Source organism: Coregonus lavaretus (assembly GCF_964263955.1).
Source record: "Coregonus lavaretus genome assembly, chromosome: 7".
In the NCBI taxonomy this organism is placed as follows: domain Eukaryota; kingdom Metazoa; phylum Chordata; class Actinopteri; order Salmoniformes; family Salmonidae; genus Coregonus; species Coregonus lavaretus.
Window position 1 is genome coordinate 60,705,620 of NC_139994.1, and position 22,399 is coordinate 60,728,018.

The 22,399-nt window shown below is 45.6% G+C and overlaps 4 protein-coding genes across 4 annotated transcripts; 2 read left to right on the forward strand and 2 right to left on the reverse strand.

The window, feature by feature from the left end:
* Positions 1-635: 635 nt before the first annotated feature.
* On the forward strand, positions 636-11,102 carry grpel1 (GrpE-like 1, mitochondrial). The gene is made up of 4 exons (XM_084165925.1): positions 636-767; positions 2,251-2,395; positions 5,678-5,759; positions 8,245-11,102. Exons 1-4 carry the CDS (start codon positions 700-702, stop codon positions 8,595-8,597), a joined length of 648 nt encoding a protein of 215 aa, XP_084022051.1. The 5' UTR covers positions 636-699; the 3' UTR covers positions 8,598-11,102.
* Positions 8,924-13,940, reverse strand: LOC311132659 (transcriptional adapter 2-beta-like). The gene is made up of 2 exons (XM_084165924.1): positions 13,638-13,940; positions 8,924-13,119 (listed from the first exon to the last, which is right to left on the reverse strand). Exons 1-2 carry the CDS (start codon positions 13,905-13,907, stop codon positions 11,944-11,946), a joined length of 1,446 nt encoding a protein of 481 aa, XP_084022050.1. The 5' UTR covers positions 13,908-13,940; the 3' UTR covers positions 8,924-11,943.
* Positions 13,941-14,280: 340 nt separating this feature from the next.
* On the forward strand, positions 14,281-15,906 carry cfap184 (cilia and flagella associated protein 184; the record flags this gene model as incomplete). The annotated part of the gene is made up of 1 exon (XM_084165203.1): positions 14,281-15,906. The coding sequence occupies one exon, from the start codon at positions 14,281-14,283 to the stop codon at positions 15,802-15,804; it is 1,524 nt and encodes a 507-aa protein (XP_084021329.1). The 3' UTR covers positions 15,805-15,906.
* A 1,068-nt stretch (positions 15,907-16,974) lies between these two features.
* LOC311132096 (uncharacterized protein) lies at positions 16,975-21,546 on the reverse strand. The gene is made up of 8 exons (XM_084165271.1): positions 21,395-21,546; positions 20,677-20,859; positions 20,093-20,152; positions 19,603-19,753; positions 19,319-19,390; positions 18,803-19,036; positions 17,901-18,014; positions 16,975-17,449 (listed from the first exon to the last, which is right to left on the reverse strand). The coding sequence occupies exons 1-8, from the start codon at positions 21,462-21,464 to the stop codon at positions 17,338-17,340; spliced, it is 996 nt and encodes a 331-aa protein (XP_084021397.1). The 5' UTR covers positions 21,465-21,546; the 3' UTR covers positions 16,975-17,337.
* Positions 21,547-22,399: the final 853 nt, after the last annotated feature.

Genomic DNA, 22,399 nt, shown 5'->3' on the forward strand with positions numbered 1-22,399 from the left:
GGGAGCCCTCGCATTGTTAAATCATTTGGGTTGCGCGTGGCGATGGGGTATGGAGCTCAATTTAGTCTCTGCGTGCCTCCGAAGGCGCCGCAATTGCGTCACACCCTCCATACCCTATGACCACATTTTCGGATCAAGCATAAATTGGCTTTTACCACTCAATCATTTACATTTACATTTTAGTCATTTAGCAGACGCTCTTATCCAGAGCGACTTACAGGAGCAATTAGGGTTAAGTGCCTTGCTTAAGGGCACATCGACAGATTTTTCACCTAGTCGGCTCGGGGATTAGAACCAGCAACCTTTCGGTTACTGGCACAACGCTCTTACCCACTAAGCTACCTGCCGCCCCAATCATCATCATATCTATCCATTCATTAATTCTGCCATTCAAAAGAACTAAAACATAACATGGTGATGACAGATGGGTTTGGTTATGATACAACACTGTTAAAAAGTTACAAAAGCGGGATAACCTTCAGTTTACAGACGGCACAAATTCTGTCCTTGGACCAGCCTTGGTCACGTGCCCAGTTTTCGACCTTTATGGTCACCTCAACCAAACGACAGGAAGACGTCATACTCTATAACATCATTGATTGGACGCGACTACTAGGTGTATCTCTTTCTGATTGGTGATTGGCTCAACGCTCGTGCCACTGGGGTACTCTGCTCCTTCGGCGTGTGTTATCAGTGAAAATGGCGAGCTGGTGTGTCCGAGCTGTGAAACAGAGCTACTCAGTTGTAGCATCTCCTTCATTAATAAGGTAATAAATTACGAGTGTACATGTTAATATGTTTGTTGAGAGCATTGTCTGTAACGTCGTCGTTAGTAAAGTAGCTTGTGCCATTTGCCATCACCCTTGGCCGGGTGCTAACTAGCTGGGTAACGTCGACCTATCATGCTGCTTTCGTAATGGGTTTGTTCAATAGCACATTTCTGATAGGAAAGCTAATTGAATGAAATGTTAGAACATGGGATTCTGCTATAAAGCTTGTTGGAAACTGTTAGCCTAGCAGCTAATCCAATGCTAACGCAGCTAACTTTAACTAGTTAGCAACAGTACCTCACGTTTTAACGTTACGCTATTTTGGGTGGTGTAGTTTGGTGGCACGCTATAGCAAAGTCGGTTGGCTTCGCTACTAAAATGCCACAATGTAGTTTACCTGTATATTGGCCAAGTAGAGATTGTAATCAGAGAGACTCGCCAAGTGGGAGATGACATAACCTGAAAGATGCCAAGGGGGAGGAAACGTTTTAATGGCACGTGCCACCAATTATCGCCTTGCCTGATTACTTTTTATATTTACAGTAGTTACAATGTATGTACCATACACCATTACCTCTTAGCTCCGGGAGATCTGTACACATTGGCGTCACCGAAGGCAAATCTGTAATCCGAAATGCCTTACCTGTCGGTACGGGCTATATGTGTGCACTGTTGTAAAACAAATAAACGTTGAAATACACATTTTCCGAAGTTTCACTCCATAGTTCACTCTACCCACATGTACATATTACTTCAACTATCCGGTGCCCCCCCACATTGACTCTGCACCGGTACCCCACTGTATATATAGCCTCCCTACTGTTATTTTATTTTACTTCTGCTCTTTTTTTCTCAAAACTTTTTTGTTTTATTCAACTTTTTTATTAAAAATAAATGCACTGTAGGGTTAAGGGCTGTAAGCATTTCACTGTAATGTCTGCACCTGTTGTATTCGGCGCATGTGGCCAATACAATTTCATTTGATTTAGTTGCCACACGAGATTACCACGTGATCCCAGATGGCGACGCTATTTTAGGGAGATTAGGCTAATTGGTGTGAATTCTGTAAACTTGGGGAAAGTATCATATCTTCGTTTCTTTTCACACATTGTATAGCCTGTACTGACTGGTAAGGCATTCCTGATTTATAGATTTGCCTTAGATGACTTGGGAAAAGTTTCTCTGAAATAAGTCAACCAGAGGGCTGGTAAATATGTTTTCGGGGTACAGGATGTAGCCTTCAGCGACGGGATACCAATGTGTACAGGTCTCCTGGAGCGAAGAGGCTAACCATTACCCTGGTATTACCATGTTAATAAAAAATATAAAAAACTTGTACCTTACACAAATTAATTAATCATGTTTGGATTGTATTTACAGGATACTAGTACAGTGCACTGAAGTGACCACTGCATTAACAGCTAAACCCATGTTGTGTATCAAACCCGTTTCTCTGTCTCTCTCTCTCTGCTCTGTTAAGGGCGTCCCTGCGGCTCCTATGCACAGCAACCCAGCAGAAAAGCGGCCAGGGGTCGGAGGAGGACCAGAATGCTGAGCAGAGCGCTGCGGAGAAGGTCCTGGCCGAGGAGAAGGGCCAGCTGGAGGAGCAGCTCAAAGAGGTCACGGTGAGTCTGGCTCCAGGGTACAGGTCTAGGATCAGCTTGCCCTCCCCCAATCCTAACCTTAACCATTAGTAGCCAATGTGTTAAATCAAATCAAATATTATTTGCCACATGCGCCGAATACAACAGGTGTAGAAATTACAGTGAAATGCTTACTTACAAGCCTTAACCAACAATGCTGTTTTTTAAAGGTAAAAGTAAAAATGTTTAATTTATTTTAAAAAATAAAAGCAAATAGCTAAAGAGCAGCAATAAAATAACAGTAGGGAGGCTATATACAGGGGGGTACCGGTACAGAGTCAATGTGCGGGGGCACCGGCTAGTCGAGGTAATTGAGGTCATATGTACATGTGGGTAGAGTTAAAGTGACTATGCATAAATAGTAAACAGAGTAGCAGTAGCGTAAAAGATGTGGTGGGGTGGGGGGGCAGTGCAAATAGTCAGGGTAGCCATGATTAGCTGTTCCGGAGTCTTATGGCTTGGGGGTAGAAGCTGTTGAGAAGCCTTTTGGACCTAGACTTGGCGCTCCGGTACCGCTGGCCGTGCGGTAGCAGAAAGAACAGTCTGACTAGGGTGGCTGGAGTCTTTGACAATTTTTAGGGCCTTCCTCTGACACTGCCTGGTATAGAGGTCCTGGATGGCAGGAAGCTTGGCCCCAGTGATGTACTGGGCCGTACGCACTACCCTCTAGTGCCTTGTGGTCGGAGGCCGAGCAGTTGCCATACCAGGCGGTGATGCAACCAGTCAGGATGCTCTCGATGGTGCAGCTGTATAACTTTTTGAGGATCTGAGGACCCATGCCAAATCTTTTCAGTCTCCTGAGGGGGAATAGGCTTTGTGTGTTTGGACCATGATAGTTCATTGGTGATGTGGACACCAAGGAACTTGAAGCTCTCAACCTGTTCCACTACAGCCCCGTCGATGAGAATGGGGGCGTGCTCAGTCCTCTTTTTTTTCCTGTAGTCCACAATCATCTCCTTTGTCTTGGTCACGTTGAGGGAGAGGTTGTTATCCTGGCACCACACGGCCAGGTCTCTGAACTCCTCCCTATAGGCTGTCTCATCGTTATCGGTGATCAGGCCTACCACTGTTGTGTCGTCGGTAAACTTAATGATGGTATTGGAGTCGTGCCTGGCCATGCAGTCATGGGTGAACAGGGAGTACAGGAGAGGACTGAGAACGCACCCCTAAGGGGCCCCCGTGTTGAGGATCAGCGTGGCAAATGTGTTGTTACCTACCCTTACCACCTGGGGCAGCCTGTCAGGAAGTCCAGGATCCAGTTGCAGAGGGAGGTGTTTAGTCCCAGGATCCTTAGCTTAGCTCAGTTGGTAGAGCATGGCGTTTGCAATGCCAGGGTTGTGGGTTCGATTCCCACGGGGGGCCAGTATGAAAAAAAAAAAAAAAAAAAAAGTATGCACACTAACTGTTAGTCACTCTGGATAAGAGCGTCTGCTAAATCACTAAAAATTTAAAATGTGTTCAACGCTGAGCTGTAGTCAATGAATAGCATTCTCACGTAGGTGTTCCTCTTGTCCAGGTGAGAAAGGGCAGTGGGGAGTGCAATAGAGATTGCATCATCTGTGGATCTGTTGGGGCGGTATGCAAATTGGAGTGGGTCTAGGGTTTCTGGGATAATGGTGTTGATGTGAGCCATGACCAGCCTTTCAAAGCAGTTCATGGCTACAGACGTGAGTGCTACGGGTCGGTAGTCATTTAGGCAGGTTATTTTAGTGTTCTTGGGCACAGGGACTATGGTGGTCTGCTTGAAACATGTTGGTATTACAGACTCAGTCAGGGACATGTTGAAAATGTCAGTGAAGACACTTGCCAGTTGGTCAGCGCATGCTCAGAGTACACATCCTGGTAATCCGTCTGTCCCTGCGGCCTTGTGAATGTTGACCTGCTTAAAAGTCTTACTCACATCGGCTACGGAGAGCGTGATCACATAGTCATCCGGAATAGCTGACGCTCTCATGCATGCTTCAGTGTTGCTTGCCTTGAAGCGAGCATAGAAGTGATTTAACTCGCCTGGTAGGCTTGTCACTGGGCAGTTTGCGGCTGTGCTTCCCTTTGTAGTCTGTAATAGTTTTCAAGCCCTGCCACATCCGACGAGCGTCAGAGCCGGTGTAATACGATTCAATCTTATTCCTGTATTGACTCTTTGCCTGTTTGATGGTTCGTCTTGGGGCATAGCGGGATTTCTTATAAGCTTCCGGGTTAGAGTCCCGCTCCTTGAAAGCGGCAGCTCTACCCTTTAGCTCAGTACGGATGTTGCCTGTAATCCATGGCTTCTGGTTGGGGTATGTACGTACGGTCACTGTGGGGACGACGTCATCGATGCAGTTATTGATGAAGCCAGTGACTGATGTGGTGTACTCCTCAATGCTATCTGAAGAATCCCGGAACATATTCCGGTCTGTGCTAGCAAAACAGTCCTGTAGCTTAGCATCTGCGTCATCTGACCACTTTTTTATTAACCGAGTCACTGGTGCTTCCTGCTTTAGTTTTAGTTTATAAGCTGTTTTACAGCCCTCTAACCAATTGTACTATTATGTGTTTTTTCGCGTTATTTGTAATTTATTCTGTACATAATGTTTCTGCCACCGTCTCTTATGACCAAAAAGAGCTTCTGGATATCAGGACAGCGATTACTCACGTCGTACTGGACAAAGATTCTTTCTTCAACGAGTCGGACGCAAATTATATTTTACAGACACCCGACAAGGCCCAAATCCCCGTCATTCGCATGAGAAAGAGATGGAGATATCGTGGACGTAGGATCCGACGGCGAGCGAGTAAACTGCCGCTCCCAACAATCCTATTAGCCAACGTTCAATCATTAGAAAACAAACTGGATGACCTAAGACTAAGGTTGTCCTACCAACGGGACATTTAAAAACTGTAATAGCTTATGTTTCACCGAGTCGTGGCTGAACGACGACATGGATAACATACAGCTAGCGGGCTATACGCTACATCGGCAGGATAGAACGGCTGACTCCGGTAAGACAAGGGGTGGCGGTCTGTGTATATTTGTAAACAACAGCTGGTGCATGAAATCTAATACTAAGGAAGTCTCTAGGTTTTTGCTCGCCTGAGGTAGAGTATCTCATGATAAGCAATAGACCTGGCATGCTTTCTCAGTGGTATGCTAGTGTGGACACTGGAAGGTAAACATAGACTAGTATCCTGGTTAACCTCACCCTTTCTGAATCTCACTAGTCAGAAGAGCTCTGAGAACAAGTCATCTGCTCTTGTACTCAGCTTCTCTGTCTCTGTCTACAGGACAAGTACAAGCGGGCCCTGGCAGACACGGAGAACCTCAGGATGAGGAGTCAGAAGATGGTGGAAGACACAAAGTTGTATGGTAAACTAACGTTTGCATGTTTATTTGCTTCTCACCAGAGAATCGGACCCAGTAGACAGACATACTTATAGGTGGTATTTAAAACCATCCTTTTGGTTCATTGACGTCAAGGAACATGCAGTATAAAGTTAATCTGTAGGTACAGTGAGCTCCGAAAGTATTGGGACAGTGATTTTGTTGTTGTTGTTGTTTTGGCTCTGTACTCCCAGCACTTTGGGTTTGAAATGATACAATGACTGAGGTTAAAGTGCAGACTGTCAGCTTTATTTTGAGGGTATTTTCATACATATCGGATGAACCGTTTAGAAATTACAGAACTTACAGTGGGGAAAAAAAGTATTTAGTCAGCCACCAATTGTGCAAGTTCTCCCACCTAAAAAGATGAGAGGCCTGTAATTTTCATCATAGGTACACGTCAACTATGACAGACAAATTGAGAATATAATTTCCAGAAAATCACATTGTAGATTTTTTATGAATTTATTTGCAAATTATGGTGGAAAATAAGTATTTGGTCACCTACAAACAAGCAAGATTTCTGGCTCTCACAGACCTGTAACTTCTTCTTTAAGAGGCTCCTCTGTCCTCCACTCGTTACCTGTATTAATGGCACCTGTTTGAACTTGTTATCAGTATAAAAGACACCTGTCCACAACCTCACAGTCACACTCCAAACTCCACTATGGCCAAGACCAAAGAGCTGTCAAAGGACACCGGAAACAAAATTGTAGACCTGCACCAGGCTGGGAAGACTGAATCTGCAATAGGTAAGCAGCTTGGTTTGAAGAAATCAACTGTGGGAGCAATTATTAGGAAATGGAAGACATACAAGACCACTGATAATCTCCCTCGATCTGGGGCTCCACGCAAGATCTCACCCCGTGGGGTCAAAATTATCACAAGAACGGTGAGCAAAAATCCCAGAACCACACGGGGGGACCTAGTGAATGACCTGCAGAGAGCTGGGACCAAAGTAACAAAGCCTACCATCAGTAACACACTACGCCGCCAGGGACTCAAATCCTGCAGTGCCAGACGTGTCCCCCTGCTTAAGCCAGTACATGTCCAGGCCCGTCTGAAGTTTGCTAGAGTGCATTTGGATGATCCAGACGAGAATTGGGAGAATGTCATATGGTCAGATGAAACCAAAATAGAACTTTTTGGTAAAAACTAAACTTGTCGTGTTTGGAGGACAAAGAATGCTGAGTTGCATCCAAAGAACACCATACCTACTGTGAAGCATGGGGGTGGAAACATCATGCTTTGGGGCTGTTTTTCTGCAAAGGGACCAGGACGACTGATCCGTGTAAAGGAAAGAATGAATGGGGCCATGTATCGTGAGATTTTGAGTGAAAACCTTCTTCCATCAGCAAGGGCATTAAAGATTAAACGTGGCTGGGTCTTTCAGCATGACAATGATCCCAAACACACAGCCCGGGAAACGAAGGAGTGGCTTCGTAATAAGCATTTCAAGGTCCTGGAGTGGCCTAGCCAGTCTCCAGATCTCAACCCCATAGAAAATCTTTGGAGGGAGTTGAAAGTCCGTGTTGCCCAGCGACAGCCCCAAAACGTCACTGCTCTAGAGGAGATCTGCATGGAGGAATGGGCCAAAATACCAGCATTAGTGTGTGAAAACCTTGTGAAGACTTACAGAAAACGTTTGACCTGTGTCATTGCCAACAAAGGGTATATAACAAAGTATTGAGAAACTTTTGTTATTGACCAAATACTTATTTTCCACCATAATTTGCAAATAAATTCATAAAAAATCCTACAATGTGATTTTCTGGATTTTTTTCCCTCATTTCGTCTGTCATAGTTGACATGTACCTATGATGAAAATGACAGGCCTCTCTCATCTTTTTAAGTGGGAGAAATTGCACAATTGGTGGCTGACTAAACTTTTTTCCCCCACTGTAAACACTTGTATATAGACCACCCATTTTAGGGGACAGTTTACTTATGTGTAGTAAAACATGTATTTTTTGGTCCCATATTCCCAGCACACAATGACTAAATCAAGCTTGTGACTACAAATTTGTTGGATGCATTTGCTGTTTGTTTTGGTTGTGTTTCAGATTATTTTGTGGCCAATAGAAATTAATGGTAAATAATGTATTGTCTAATTTTGGAGTCACTTTTTTTGTAAATAAGAATATAATATGCTTCTAAACACTTCTACATTAATGTGGATGCTACCATGATTACAGATAATCCTGAACTATGTACAAAAGTGCTGTAATTTCTAAACGGTTCACCCGATATCGATAAAAATACCCTCAAATGTAAAGCTGACAGTCTGCACTTTAACCTCACAGTCATTGTATCATTTCAAACCCAAAGTGCTGGGAGTACAGAGACAAATCAATGTAAAATGTGTCACTGTCCCAATACTTCTGGAGCTCACTGTATATTGCATGATGTTGTTCATTCTATGTTTTCTAACAGAATTCTAACTCATCTCTCCTTTCTTCCTACCTATCAGGAATCCAAGGGTTCTGCAAAGACCTGCTGGAGGTGGCAGACATCTTGGAGAAGGCGACAGAGAGCGTGCCCAGTGAGGAGGTGTCCTCTCAGAAGAACCCCCACCTGAAGAACCTGTACGACGGCCTGGTGATGACAGATAAACAGATCCAGAAGGTATTCACCAAGCACGGCCTGGTCAAGCTCAACCCAGACGGAGGGCAGAAGTTCAACCCCTATGAGCACGAGGCTCTATTTCACGCCCCTGTGGAGGGTAAAGAGCCCGGCACGGTCGCCATAGTAACCAAGGTGGGCTACAAGCTCCACGGGCGCACCCTCCGGCCGGCGCTGGTGGGCGTAGCCAAAGCCCCTTGAGAAAAAAATAGATTCCGTATGACCGTGATGACGTCGTTGTTGCCTGGGTGACAGATCAGCCTGGCTACTGCAGGCTGGTCAAAGCACCCCAACTCCCCTTCCCCCCCTCCCCCCAACCACCTAACGTTGCCTCAGAGGTGGGAATCCAACTTCAACTGATATTATTATGGACATCATCACAGCCTGTTTTGACCTTGCATACCGATTCTCCACCCTATACACTTGCACACTCCCCGTCGTGGATTACAAAGCATTGGATTGGTGTAAGCATTGGCTGGTGGGAGTTTCCGGCATTGTTAAAATCCATGACAGGGAGTGAGCAAGTGTATACTTCGGGAGAAGGATGGAGAATTGGGCCACAGCCCATGTATCTGCCAGGCGCAAATATGTTTTAGCAGAAGTAACACTGTACAGCACAGAACCAGTTTGACAAAGTCATTTCTGTCTTATTTCAGTCATCAGGGTCAGATTCCAGTCCATTCTTTGTCCAGTCATTGTAATTGTTTTCTCATGTTATGGATGGGAGAATGTAATGTACCTCATGATTATATACCAAACTGCTGTCATCGTTTTCATTGGACAACCATAGTAATCTCAAATAATTTAATTGAACTATTTATTTTTTCCTTATAAGTAAGATTATGTAAGGCTGTCTTTGGCGCAATTTAGCCCTGTATATTGCCGTTTTTAGTATAGCTTCCAGGGACAGCTTAACATTCATTTTCATAAATAGTCTAGACAAATTTAAGTGAATGGAGGTGAATTATGAAAATGTTACTCAATTACACAAAACATTAATGCTGTATCAAAATGAAAGTAAAACACTTCGGAGGCAACCACAGACCTATTGTCGAGCTGCTGCGTTACAGTAGAGTATGGGTGTCAAACTGAAAATACGCTCTGGTGAAATCTACTACAGATTCACTGGAGATAAGCAATCATGCCGTCGAACCTCTGACGTAATCATTCCGGATTTCAAGACGGCAGAACACTGTACCTCACTGCTGTGGCAGATGTCGCCCTTAGTGGTGTGGGACATTGACAGGATGTAATGTCGTTAATTAGTTTTAACGATTCAGACTGGATAGTCTGTGGCCCGAGTCCCCAACAACTGGATGTTCTTGGTTTTCAGGGGAACTGGAAAGAGAGCCTGAGACATGAATTCCGCTTTTGGACGTTAACGAGAAAAGACTATATACAGTATGTTTAGAAACGATGTGTTAACCAGGAGACACTCCATAACTCCTCCTGCATTAGGTTAGTGTGCCTGTGGACAGTTGTCCTGTTGAGTGCCATAGCAGCATCTAACACTCACATGTCCACTGATTTTATTGATTTTAATTGGACTATTGCCTTGTAGGTAGGAACATAAAGTGTAGGACACTGTCAGCGATATTACCACATACTCAACTCACCGAATGCTGTAAAAATAAACCAAGGAAGCCATAAAGTATTTTCACTTTTAATACAGAACATACTAACACCCTTGAACAGTTGTTTTTTTAGCCTTCAACCAGATAAGGAGATATGTAGTCTTTGATTGTAAACTACGCTGGTTGATGGGACAAAAATATACATCTTCAAGTAGGTGATGGGAGAACCAAGGGGCCTTGTCAGTGTCAGGTTTTAGATACTCTGAAACTTATGGAGAAGAAAAATATAGCGTTTTTATTTCCCCTGTAGCATTGTAAATGTACTATGATGGAATGCTAATATCAAGGCCTATACGTATGCAATCGTTACATTATTTCACAGTGTCCAATGTAATACTCCAATACTGTTTCTATACAACCAACCCACATCCCTACTGAAGTTCACCTTCTCCATTTTAAACAGGCTAACTGGACATCAGAGAGAGAAGGTACCAGGGGACATTTTAAAGCACCTGTGCTTGGAACAAACACATTTTACACAATGGAAAACATCGATGTCCAATACCAACAGTGCTTTTCTGTGGCAGTTGTCCTTTCCTCTTGTACCAGAATATTTCAGCCCTTTGATATTGTGCTTGCAAGGCCATGTGTGTACACTAACCCAGTGGTTCTAAACATCAACAAAAAATGTATTTTTCCCCCATTCAGTTTCACAAACCCCACTTTGAGAACCACTGCACTAGCCTATATGAATGCTGTGACTGTAAACAAACAATGAACCAGGAAGATAGATGGAGAAAATGAAGCAGGTCTTCAAAAAAATGTGAATATGACTTCACTCCCTTTGAATAGATGGAACACTGGCAAACAAAACGCCAAGCAACGGGTCATAATGCACCACACATTGAGGCTAAAAACAGTCTGGCAGGCCGACACAGTTAACGCCACAACACCCAAACAAAGGGCAGGCAACTTAACCAGTGATAAAATGGGGTGGTGAAAAAGCTTAAAGAGATATGCAATTTTGTGATTTGTGCTTTAGGATAGCATGTCGTTGGTTAATGCCAATATTTAAAGCGTTTTCTTTTCTTCTTGCTCGCAATATTGGAAAGGTCAACATAAAGTCCAGTAGAGTGAATATAGCCTACTAGAATCAGAAAACGTGCCGTGGGTGGATTTAGGCTATGTCCCCTGCCCCTCACAGTGCCACATTCTGAGGCTGACGCACCACAAGGCTATCATAATGGGGATTACCACAGTGCTTTATGAAAGCGTCAGCTGGCAAATACTGACCCCTGTATTCTTTGCAGGCCATCACTTCATGGTAAGAATATGATGATACCCCCTGCTTTCCAACACAGTGTGACTGTATTGCTGTTTGAATAGGCACTAACCTGTGCTCTCCAAAACAACATCCTAACCTAAAGAAAGCTAGCCTGGTCCCAGATCTGTTTGTGTCGTCTTGCCAATGACCATAGGAGTTGGCAAGATGGCACCAACTGATCTGGGACCAGGCTAAAAAGGAAGCTGGAGGCAAACTACACAACGATTTATACTTTGAGAACAGCTTTGAAAAACAGTGTTGTCTGGTTTGCCCAGTAGTATTAGGCGATCATTCACTGCAATAACGATAATGTATAATCTACCCATACGAATACATTATCATTCATAGGGATTCAAATGCAAAAATATATATTTGTTCCACGCTCTCCTGTAAATGGTATTCAAACTTTTTTTTTAAGAAAGGGGAAATCCTTTGCAATGTACATATTCACAAACAGTCCTGTGGTCGACGACTTGGGTCAGAACTTGACAAAAGGTGGTAAAATTCAGTAGCTTGGTCCATCTGGTGCTTACGAACTTGCACATCTCACATTGTTTATAACAAGACACAGAGACGCAACAATCCAACGGAGAACAGAGTCATCGTCCCTCTACAATCCTTAGTCCCCACAAACTCCATACACACATTGTTAGGATGCATCCCGGGATATCCAGCCGCTCTCTGTGAGGAAGCTGAGAATGCGTTTCTTGAGCACCTTGTCTAGGTAGCTGGGCAGGCGGCTCTTGGAGGGGATGCCCTGGCTCTTCTGCAGGTGGTCCTTGATGATGATTGTCTTGACGGTCAGGTAGCGCGTGGGGCTGAGGTTGAGCGAGTTGCACAGCACCTTCTCCCGGTCCGACAGCAGCTCGAATCCCGCCAGGTTCTCTATGGCCGGGAACTCGCCATCCTTGCCCTCCTCTTTGATGACACCACCGCCCACTCCGCCACCTCCTGTCCCTCCGCCAAGCCCTCCTCCTCCTGTACTGAGCCCTCCGCCCCGGCCCGTTTTCGAGGTAGCTACGCTCTTGTTCTCCTTGCGTTTCTCCCGTTTGTGCCGCGCCGACTCGTATTCGGCCGACTCGTCCAGTCGTGTGATGCCGTTGCGGCGGCAGCGCTGCAGCTCTCGTACTTTGGCCCGCAGCACGCGCTCCTTGTGCATGTTGTCAAACAAGTCCTCAAACTCCCGCTGAGCCATGAACTGGCACATCCCCCGCAACTTGAGCCGCTGCTCCTTCTCCTCCTTGGGGATCTTACGCTTGGGAACGGTCGGGCCGGCTGGAGCTCCCGGTGTCACCACGGGAGCAGTTGGCGTCGGAAGGCTCCCCACCGCTCCGACGACGCCACTACCACCACCTACAACTCCCAGCGTGCCCGGCTTCTCCTTCTTGTCGCGGCCTAGGAAGACGGGAACCAGGTTGTAGTCACGGGCCACATTCTTGCGGCGCTGGCGCTCGCGGAGCTTGCGCACGTACATGTCCACATGCGCGCGCTTCATCTCGATCTCCACGTCTTCATCGTCGTAGTTGACCGACAGGCCGCTGATGAGCTTCTCCGCCTCCTGGTCGTACTCCATCTCGTAGTCGTCGCGGAGTGGCATGTAGCCCAGCTGCTGCTGCTCGGCCAGGGTCACGTCCAGGGGAGGCAGGGGGATGGTGAGGCTGGGGGACAGGGGGCCGCCACTGGTGCAGGTGTGGTCCGTCACCCGGTTGGGGATGCTGTCGGGGATGCAGGCCTTGCCCAGGTTGCCATGGATGTACATGCTGACGTAGTGGTCCATGACCTCCTGGGGGGTCCGAGACGCCCCTACATGAGTGGCCATGTCCTCCTGAAAGACCAGAACACACACAGGCCAGTGTTACTGGGGGGGGGGGGGGTACATCCCTGCAAGCATTTAGGCTACACAGACACACACACAATGCATGCATTGCTATACGTTCACTATTAGCATAGCCGTGTGTTGAATTCCATTGATAGGAGATCCCAACAGATCCATTGAAACTGACTAGCCAACATTACACCAAAAGTTTCCTGTATGTTCATATTGCATTGCACGTTTGCAACATCGTGGATTGTAATGTGCGTTTGCATGAAAAAGTTGCATTCATCACAACTTAGCTAGCTAGCTGTATACAGGTCTAAAGTGAATTTCAAGAATTGCATCGATATGGCCAACTCTCGACAGGACCTGGCTGTCAGTCTGAAGTTGTCAAATGTATAGGGGTCCATATTGTGTTATTTTTCACGGGAGTAACTTTACTCATTCACATGTAGTCTACATATTTTTATGCTCGTGTTTGTATTCTATAGCTATCAGAAAAGTAGGTAGGCTATAAAGTGAAATACCCAGTTTCCAAAGCCATATTGCTCGATCGCATCGAGTAGCGACTGCTCTTCCCTGCTAGTCCATCCTCCCTCCGCTTCGGGACCCCAGAGGGTGAAGCGCCCGCCGTCGACTTGCTGATAACCGTGCCATCGCCGGTGATTACCGATTTCTGCACCCGCGGAGAAGCACTCCGGACATAGTTCGATATCTGGGCAGTCAGTACAGCGAAGCCGCAGATTCGTAACGTCTGCAAGGCAGTTTACGCAATACTTCTTTCCTAGGTCGGCCATGTTGCTGGCTTCTGCTTGTTGTTGGAAGCAGCAGTGCCGCGGAGGGAGGGCTTGCGTACAGGAGTGTCTCCAGTCAGACTACTGCGTCTCATTAATATTAATGACTTTGGCGCAAACGCCTATGATTGGCTTACATGCCCAGTTTCCAGGACAACTCAAAACACGAATGGTTTCATTAACGAACAGTGACTTCTGTGTGTTAAGTTCTCATTTAGGATTTCTTGACCTCGTTTTATCCTAGAAAACACATATCTTTGTTTAATTTGATTTGCGTTTATATATTTTAATGTTGCCTTAAAACTTGGGACTTCATTGACACACTTATGTGATTTTCTAGTTTGTTTTTAGCCAGAAAAACTAAATTCCCATTCTCATGGATGGGGAGGCAGAGCAGAAACAGAAGGACCCTGGGTCCAATCCCAGCACTGAAAACACAGAGCTGAAGAACGATGAGCAACTCCTGCAGACACCAGCTGAAGAGCCCTCAGAAGAGGGCAAATCCGCTAATGCAGATGACAGCAAGAATAAAGCTGACACAGCTACAGATGAGGCTGAGGAGGGGGGAGCAGAGGAGCAGAGTGGGCAGGAGTCTGAAAAATCCTCACCAGATACTGCAGGCGAACAGGCAACAGAGGGCATCTCAGCTGAGACAGAGGGAGGGAACTCAGCCACTTCTGAGTCACCCACAGGAGCCAACCTACCCACGAGCGAGACATTCGAAGAGGGAGAGGGCCCGGAGATGAAGCCTCTAATAGGGGAGCCTCTCTCCCGCGAGGGGAGCCTCACGCTCGAAGATGACGATGACAACAACGGTGATGAAGACGGACCGCCCAAACTAGACCCAGGGACTCCGGAGAGGGAGAGTTCTGTGCAGGTTGAGGAAGAGGGTCCCTCTCTAACCGAAGAGACGGGCCCCAGCATCGACTACAAAGAGTACATGAACTTCCTCAATGAGCTGCAGGCGGAGAAGGACAAACTGAGCCAGGTCAACGGTCAGCTCCAGATCAAGCTGGTGGAGTACTTCCGCAAGAAGACAGGTGATGACGCACGTCCTGAGAAGGAGAAAGCCGTGTCGGACCAGGAGCAGCGCTACCAGAAATACATGGCCATCATGGAGGAGCTGAAGTGGCAGCACCGGCTCGACTCGGAGGCAGCCCAGCAGCAGACAGAGGAGCTGAGGCAGCAGAGCCAGGAGAAGCTGGGCCAGGTGGAGGCTGAGTGGAGCGCCTTCATGGCACTAAAGCGCGACGCAGCTGTGGCGGCCCTGAGCCGGCGCCTGGGGAAACAGGCGGCGGCGGTCGAGGTGGAGCAGATCCAGGCGGCCGAGCAGCGGCGGCAGAAAGAGCTGGTCACCGTGCGCCTGGAGAACGTCAAGCTGAAGAACAAGACGCGCAAGTTTGAGGCCACGCTGCGTGCCAAGGAGATGCTCGCCGAGGGCCTGCACCTCATCGACTTCGAGCAGCTGAAGATAGAGAACCAGACGTACAATGAGAAGATTGAGGAGCGCAATGAGGAACTCCTTAAACTGCGCAAGAAGATCACCAGCACAGTCCAGGTACTAACCCATGTGAAGGAGAAGCTCCAGTTTGTGCAGATGGAGAACCAGGCCAAGCGGGCCCAGCTGGCTGAGGTGGAGGTGGTGGTGGCCAGGAAGAGGGACGTGCTGACCCGTACCAAGCAGGCAAGGGACGGTCTCCGCATGGACAACCTGAAGCTGCGCCAGCGCTGCGGCCTGCTGGGCAACGAGATCCTGTTGAGGGACTTTGAGGAGAAGGTGGACGCCTCAGACGGCCTGGAGGAGAGGCTGGAGGGGCTGAAGAGCAGGCACGCAGAGCTCATACTGAAGTGTGCCGGGATCAAGAAGAAGCTGGAGCACTCCAAACCCACAGCGCAGTGAGGAGATAAGAGGATACGCAGGAAGACACACAAACAGGATGAACAATTGATCACACATTTGTTGTCATAAGGGCACACTCATCATGCAGAATTGCTTGCATGATCATGAATGCGTAGATAATGTAGGAATTATATGTTTTTACATTCATAATAAATATTCTGTTTATTTCACGTCCTTATTGTATTATTTCTCAAAGGACTATAATAGGCTACAACCTCAGCTAGGATGTGGACAGTGTTGCAGTGAATCTTTTGTCACCTAATTAGAAAAAGACACCATTGCATCACATCAGTCAAGTCATTTTACTATCAACGTCATGACTTGTGTCATGTAGGATATTGCAATAACTTTTTCTTATAAGAGAACCAACCATTCTCTCTAATGGTCAACAGATGGCGATATTGTAAAATAGACAATTCACACCCTATGAGGGAGAGTGCTGTGAACTAGGGGAAAATCTCAATTGGTTTTGCTCGACTCCTACTGCCTCCCTTCTCCGTCCTCTCCTCGCCTGCTTTTGAAAAAGGTCAAAGGTAGTCAAGGAGCGGAGGCGAGGAGAGGAAATGTCGAAACAAATGTTCTTGTAGGAAATTAGACTCTCCTTCATCAGGCAAATGACATTTATAGGGGTGGAATCACAAAAATAAATGTGTAAAGTGATGAAGCTAGTTGTGCAAGACATGTTATAGATAAAAGATAAGTAGCATAAAAAGATAAGTTGTTTTTTAATATGTGCATGCTTTTCTCGTCGGAGTAAACAACAGCTGATTCAAATGGGTTGTGGCGGATTTCAAAACTCTTCCGCAGACGATACACAGACGATACACAGAGGACGCACTACAGTGTCCTTCGTGAGAGGAGGCTATCGAGGTGCGGAGGACACTCCTCGGTCTGCCTACTAACAAATTGACACTCCTCGACCACTTATCGGTTTTCGGGTCACGGACGGGAAGAAGGACTGAGGAGTCAAGGAGAGGACAGACTTTTATCCCAATTGATAATCTCCAAAGGTCTATATGATCAGTCAGAAATCACCAACTGGTCATAGAGGAAAACCATATGTATTATAATAAGTAGTCTGTTACTTTATTTGCTGACATGTTTTAGTTGTATTGCATTTACAACACCCTGATTATATAATAACAGTTATCATGAAGGAAATTATCATACTCAAGATTGGAGAGCAGTTTATTTGCAATGAGTTTAAGCTGTTGTTAAAATGTGAAATTCAAATTACATTTGCAATTTTCCTTTCTCTCAGTGGTTTAGTTGCCCAGATAACAGAAATCAGATGCCAAAAAAACATTTCAATTTCCTGTCAAATCAAGTACAGGCCAGGGTGGAAAGAATTAGTAATGACTGATTAAACATCTTTATCAAATAAGAAGTGTCAAACTGCTGACACATTTAGCGCTTTGATAATCAGCAACATCTACTTACTAACAACTGTTAGGTCAAAGCAATACCGTGCTGAGCATCCATGAAGTAGAACTTTATTTTCAGCCTAGCATCATTCAGGAGGATGAAATTAGTTTAACTCCCAGGAGGGGAGTCTGACTGTAACTGCATTTTCTCCAGCAATCTGCGGACCCAGGGTGCAGTGATGTCCAAGCAAATATTTAGATCTGACCTCTTCAGAGTTGCGCTGTGCATAGGACAACAGGGGATAGTAATAAGAAACAGCTATGGTAACTCAAACATTCACAACAGGAAGTGGATATTTTACCGTCAGAAGAAAATGTACGTTTCTCTATCTCTCTCTCTCTCTCTCTCTCTCTCTCTCTCTCTCTCTCTCTCTCTCTCTCTCTCTCTCTCTCTCTCTCTCGCTCTCTCTCTCTCTCTCTCTCTCTCTGTGGGTGTGGTTGTAAAGCAAAACTGTAAAAAAGTGCTGTGAAACAAAGAGTGGTGAGTAAATTATGTCCAATAATACAGTAATGTGATGTCCAATAATACAGTAATGTGATGTCCAATAATACAGTAATGTGATGTCCAATAATACAGTAATGTGATGTCCAATAATACAGTAATGTGATGTCCAATAATACAGTAATGTGATGTCCAATAATACAGTAATAAAGTACAGCAGTGAAGCTTACATAGCCTCGAAAACGTTGCAGCTTGGAGAGGGTCGGTACAACTCTACTTTCGAGATGAGCTTTCCTATGCGTCTGGATTCCACCTGGTGGCACTTGCAGTGCAGCAGACCAAGCCTGCATGAGACAGAAACAGAAAGACACTTGATCAAATTCACTACTGATATACACTGAGTTTACAACACATTAAGAACAGCTGCTCTTTCCATGACATAGACTGACCAGGTGAATCCAGGTGAAAGCTATGATCCCTTGTTGATGTCAGTTGTTAAAACCACTTCAATCAGTGTAGATGAAGGGGAGGAGACAGGTTAAAGAAAGTTTTTTAAGCCTTGAGACAATTGAGACATGGATTGTGTATGTGTGCCATTCAGAGGGTGAATGGGTAAGACAAAATATTTAAGTGCCTTTGAACGGGGTATGGTAGTAGTTGCCTGGCACACCGGTTTGTGTCAAGAACTGCAATGCTGCTGGGTTTTTCATGCTCAACAGTTTCTCATGTGTATCAATATTGGTCCACCAATCAAAGGACATCCAGCCAACTTGAAAAAAACGATGGGAAGCACTGGAGTCAACATGGCCCAGCATCCCTGTGGAACGCTTTCGACACCTTGTAGAATCCATGCCCCGACGAATTGAGACTGTTCTATTAGGAAGGTGTCCTTAATGTTTTGTACACACGTTTAGCTTGACATTAAATATATGTTTTTACTGTAATTACTTCTTCCGGTATGAAAACAAGGATAAACATTTAGACATTTAGTTTAGTCCATGTTATTAATAGTGAAGGTTCAAAATGGCTGGAGGTAAAATAGCTATAATACTACCCACAACCCACCACAGTAAGACAGACAAACATACTGATTGACCACAGTAAACTGAGAATAACAACTGTAGTGAGTTACTCTAGTACTCCAGAGGCTCCTTTGGGTCCTAGTGAGCCTGGGGGTCCTGGGGGTGCTAGGGATCCTTGTTCTATTTCACCAGTTTCAAGAAGATGGTCGAATACTTCCTCTCTTGATTCCCTTGGTGGTGTCATGCGCATTGGTTCCTCTGTCTGTGTGGTTGGGGACGAGGACACTGCAGAGGTGTTTGGGCTGGGGGTTGTGGTCCCTTCCCAGTCTGGGTCAGTTGAAAGCCTGGGGAATGGGGAAAATATCGAAATATTACGGTTTGTTACATGCTCAGTTAAAATAACCACAAGGACACAGAGGAATAGGACGTCAGATAAAGTGTGTACACCTTATCTTTAACACAACATGCAAAAACAGGAAACGAGTAAGAAAGTCCCCTCTGATCTGAGATATGACAGTTAGGGGATTTTATTAGATTAAGAAAACATCACACAAACAAGCATCAATGGAGAACCTACAAATTTAACTAAGACCTCATATCGTATTATATCTTACCCACAGACTCACCCATAGTGTGGTGCAATGAAGCTTGTGAGAGAGGTATTCACACACATCTTCCTGCCATCTACCAGTGTCTCACTAGGAGAAAATATCAGCAATGGTTAATGACTGATGGATACTGACCCTTCAACTGGCCTTTGACTATTAACACAATGTCATACACGGTTCACACACACACACACACACACACACACACACACACACACACACACACACACACACACACACACACACACACACACACACACACACACACACACACACACACACACACACACACACAAACTCACATGATTTCTGTGGAGTTACACACTTCTGGTTCAGGGAACCTGTACTCTATGCTCCTGACAAGAGACCGGTGGGTTGCGCGTTCCTGCCACGTCTTGCAGAGACATCCTTCCCTCTCCACCGGCCCCAGTTGTCCAGGGCCTGGTGGGATGCCTTAACAGTAACAAAGCCAATCGGTCATTGATAAACCGTTATTTGTGATGCAACTACAGTATCACAACTACACTCTTAAAAGAAAAGGTGCATTCTAGAATCTAAAAGGTTTCTTTGGCTGTCCCCATAGGAGAACACTTTGAATAACCTTTTTTGGTTCCAGGTAGAACTCTTTTGGGTTCCATATAGAACCCTTTCCACAGAGGGTTCTATATGGAACCCAAAAGGGTTCTCCTATGGGGCCGAAGAACCCTTTTGGAACCCTTTTTTCTAAGACTGTATCCATTCAGCTTGTTGAACTGACTGACATAGGTCTATAGGCTGAAATATGTAGCTTACCCATGATGTTTGCCACGACTGATGAAGAATTGACAGCCGGTTGAAGAGTGGAGTTTATATCTGATAAAAGATATTAAAGCAGGATGTGATGGACTTATTCTGTTCTCTAACCTGTATTATATTGTGATGTATGGATGAAGATGACTTGTGATGTCTTAAAGCTAGGGAGTGACCCTTGTCTTGCAGAGACACCCTTCCCTCTCTACCGGCCCCAGTTCACCACTGTCTGGTGAGAAGCCTTGACAAAGTCAATCGGTCATTGATAAACCTCTATTTGTGATGCGACTACATATGACGTGTTATTGTTGACTCACAACTCTATCACAATTCAGCATGTTGATCTGATTTACATGAACCTATAGTCTAAAATAGCGTACCCATGACCTCAGCTTCAAGTGATGGGGAACTGACAGGCAATTGAGAGGGAAGAGTTGAGTTTGCAAAATACATGACTAAAAGCTGTTATTAAAGTAGGATGCGATGGGTTGAATGTGTGTAACCTCTAATCTATACTATTGGTATGAGGTCTTGTGCTCTATGGATGAAGGTATCTTGTTATAAGTCTCAAAGCTAGAGTGACCCACCTTCCTTGTCATCCGATGGTGAAGACATTGGCAGTTGTGTGCTCTCAGCTGCCTCCTTGTTGGCAACTGTTTGCCTGGGCTCTGGTTCAGGGGTTGTCCAGTGGGAATCATCAGAGATTTTCAGGCAAAACTCTCCGAACCTCACGGCCTCCAGATCTGCACTATCTGTATCTGGGCTCTCCACTGTGGTAATGACAGTATGACAGGAACAAATATACCAATAACAGCAAATATACACAACATATTCATATACTGATAATTGAGAGAATATATTTAACGCATGTGATGTCAACAAAGTCAACAAATCTAATTGAAATCAACAGTCAGTATTACGGAAAATGCGAAGTATTAATGCAAAATTCAACGACACACTATAATATCATATAACATAATTAGAAATGTAACTAATAAAGATGGTATTAACAACACATTCAAAAAACAAAGCAGTATGTCAACTTTTTTGATCCACTGAATTGTAACATTTGCTCATCTCCGATACAGCTGACATATTTGTATAAACATACTGTAGATGGTAAACTTACTAAACAAAGATGGTAAACTTACTAAACATAGATGGTAAACTTACTAAACATAGATGGTAAACTTACTAAACATTGATGGTAAAATTACTAAACATTGATGGTAAAATTACTAAACATAGATGGTAAACTTACTAAACATTGATGGTAAACTTACTAAACATTGATGGTAAACTTACTCTGAGCAGCTGGAGGATGGAACAGTAGAGTCACAAGGAGCACCCCGGTGACCATGAGACAACCCATCATCCACAGTCTCTCTGACTACAGCTTTATGGATAACCGTTGCTTGTCTGGATCCTTATAGTGAGTGGTCTTCTCCTGAGAGACAGATTGTAAATAGTTGTGTCTGAAGATGTGTGTGGTGTTTAATGGGCGGATCAACTCATACAACTACTAAAGTGAAGTGAGTCAGAGATGTGTAGTATTGTTTATCTAAATGTGACACCCCCTAATGTTTCAATGATGATCCTGCAACAGTGTGTCGTACTAGGTACTTGTTCCAGCCCAGCATGAGTAGTGTGTGTTAAAGCTGGGTTAGGACCAAAGTTTGAACACACTGGGGCGCTCCAAGACCAGAGTTGTCCACATTGGGGCACTCCAAGACCAGAGTTGTCCACACTGGAGCGCTCCAAGACCGGAGTTGGCCACACTGGGGCACTCCAAGACCAGAGATGTCCACACTGGAGCGCTCCAAGACCGGAGTTGGCCACACTGGGGCGCTCCAAGACCGGAGATGGCCACACTGGGGCGCTCCAAGACCAGAGATGACCACACTGGGGCGCTCCAAGACCGGAGATAGCCACACTGGGGCGCTCCAAGACCAGAGATGACCACACTGGAGCGCTCCAAGACCAGAGATGGCCACACTGGGGCGCTCCAAGACCAGAGATGACCACACTGGGGCGCTCCAAGACCAGAGTTGGCCACACTGGGGCGCTCCAAGACCAGAGATGGCCACACTGGAGCGCTCCAAGACCAGAGATGGCCACACTGGGGCGCTCCAAGACCAGAGATGGCCACACTGGGGCGCTCCAAGACCAGAGATGGCCACACTGGGGCGCTCCAAGACCAGAGATGGCCACACTGGGGCACTCCAAGACCAGAGATGGCCACACTGGGGCGCTCCAAGACCGGAGTTGGCCACACTGGAGCGCTCCAAGACCGGAGTTGGCCACACTGGG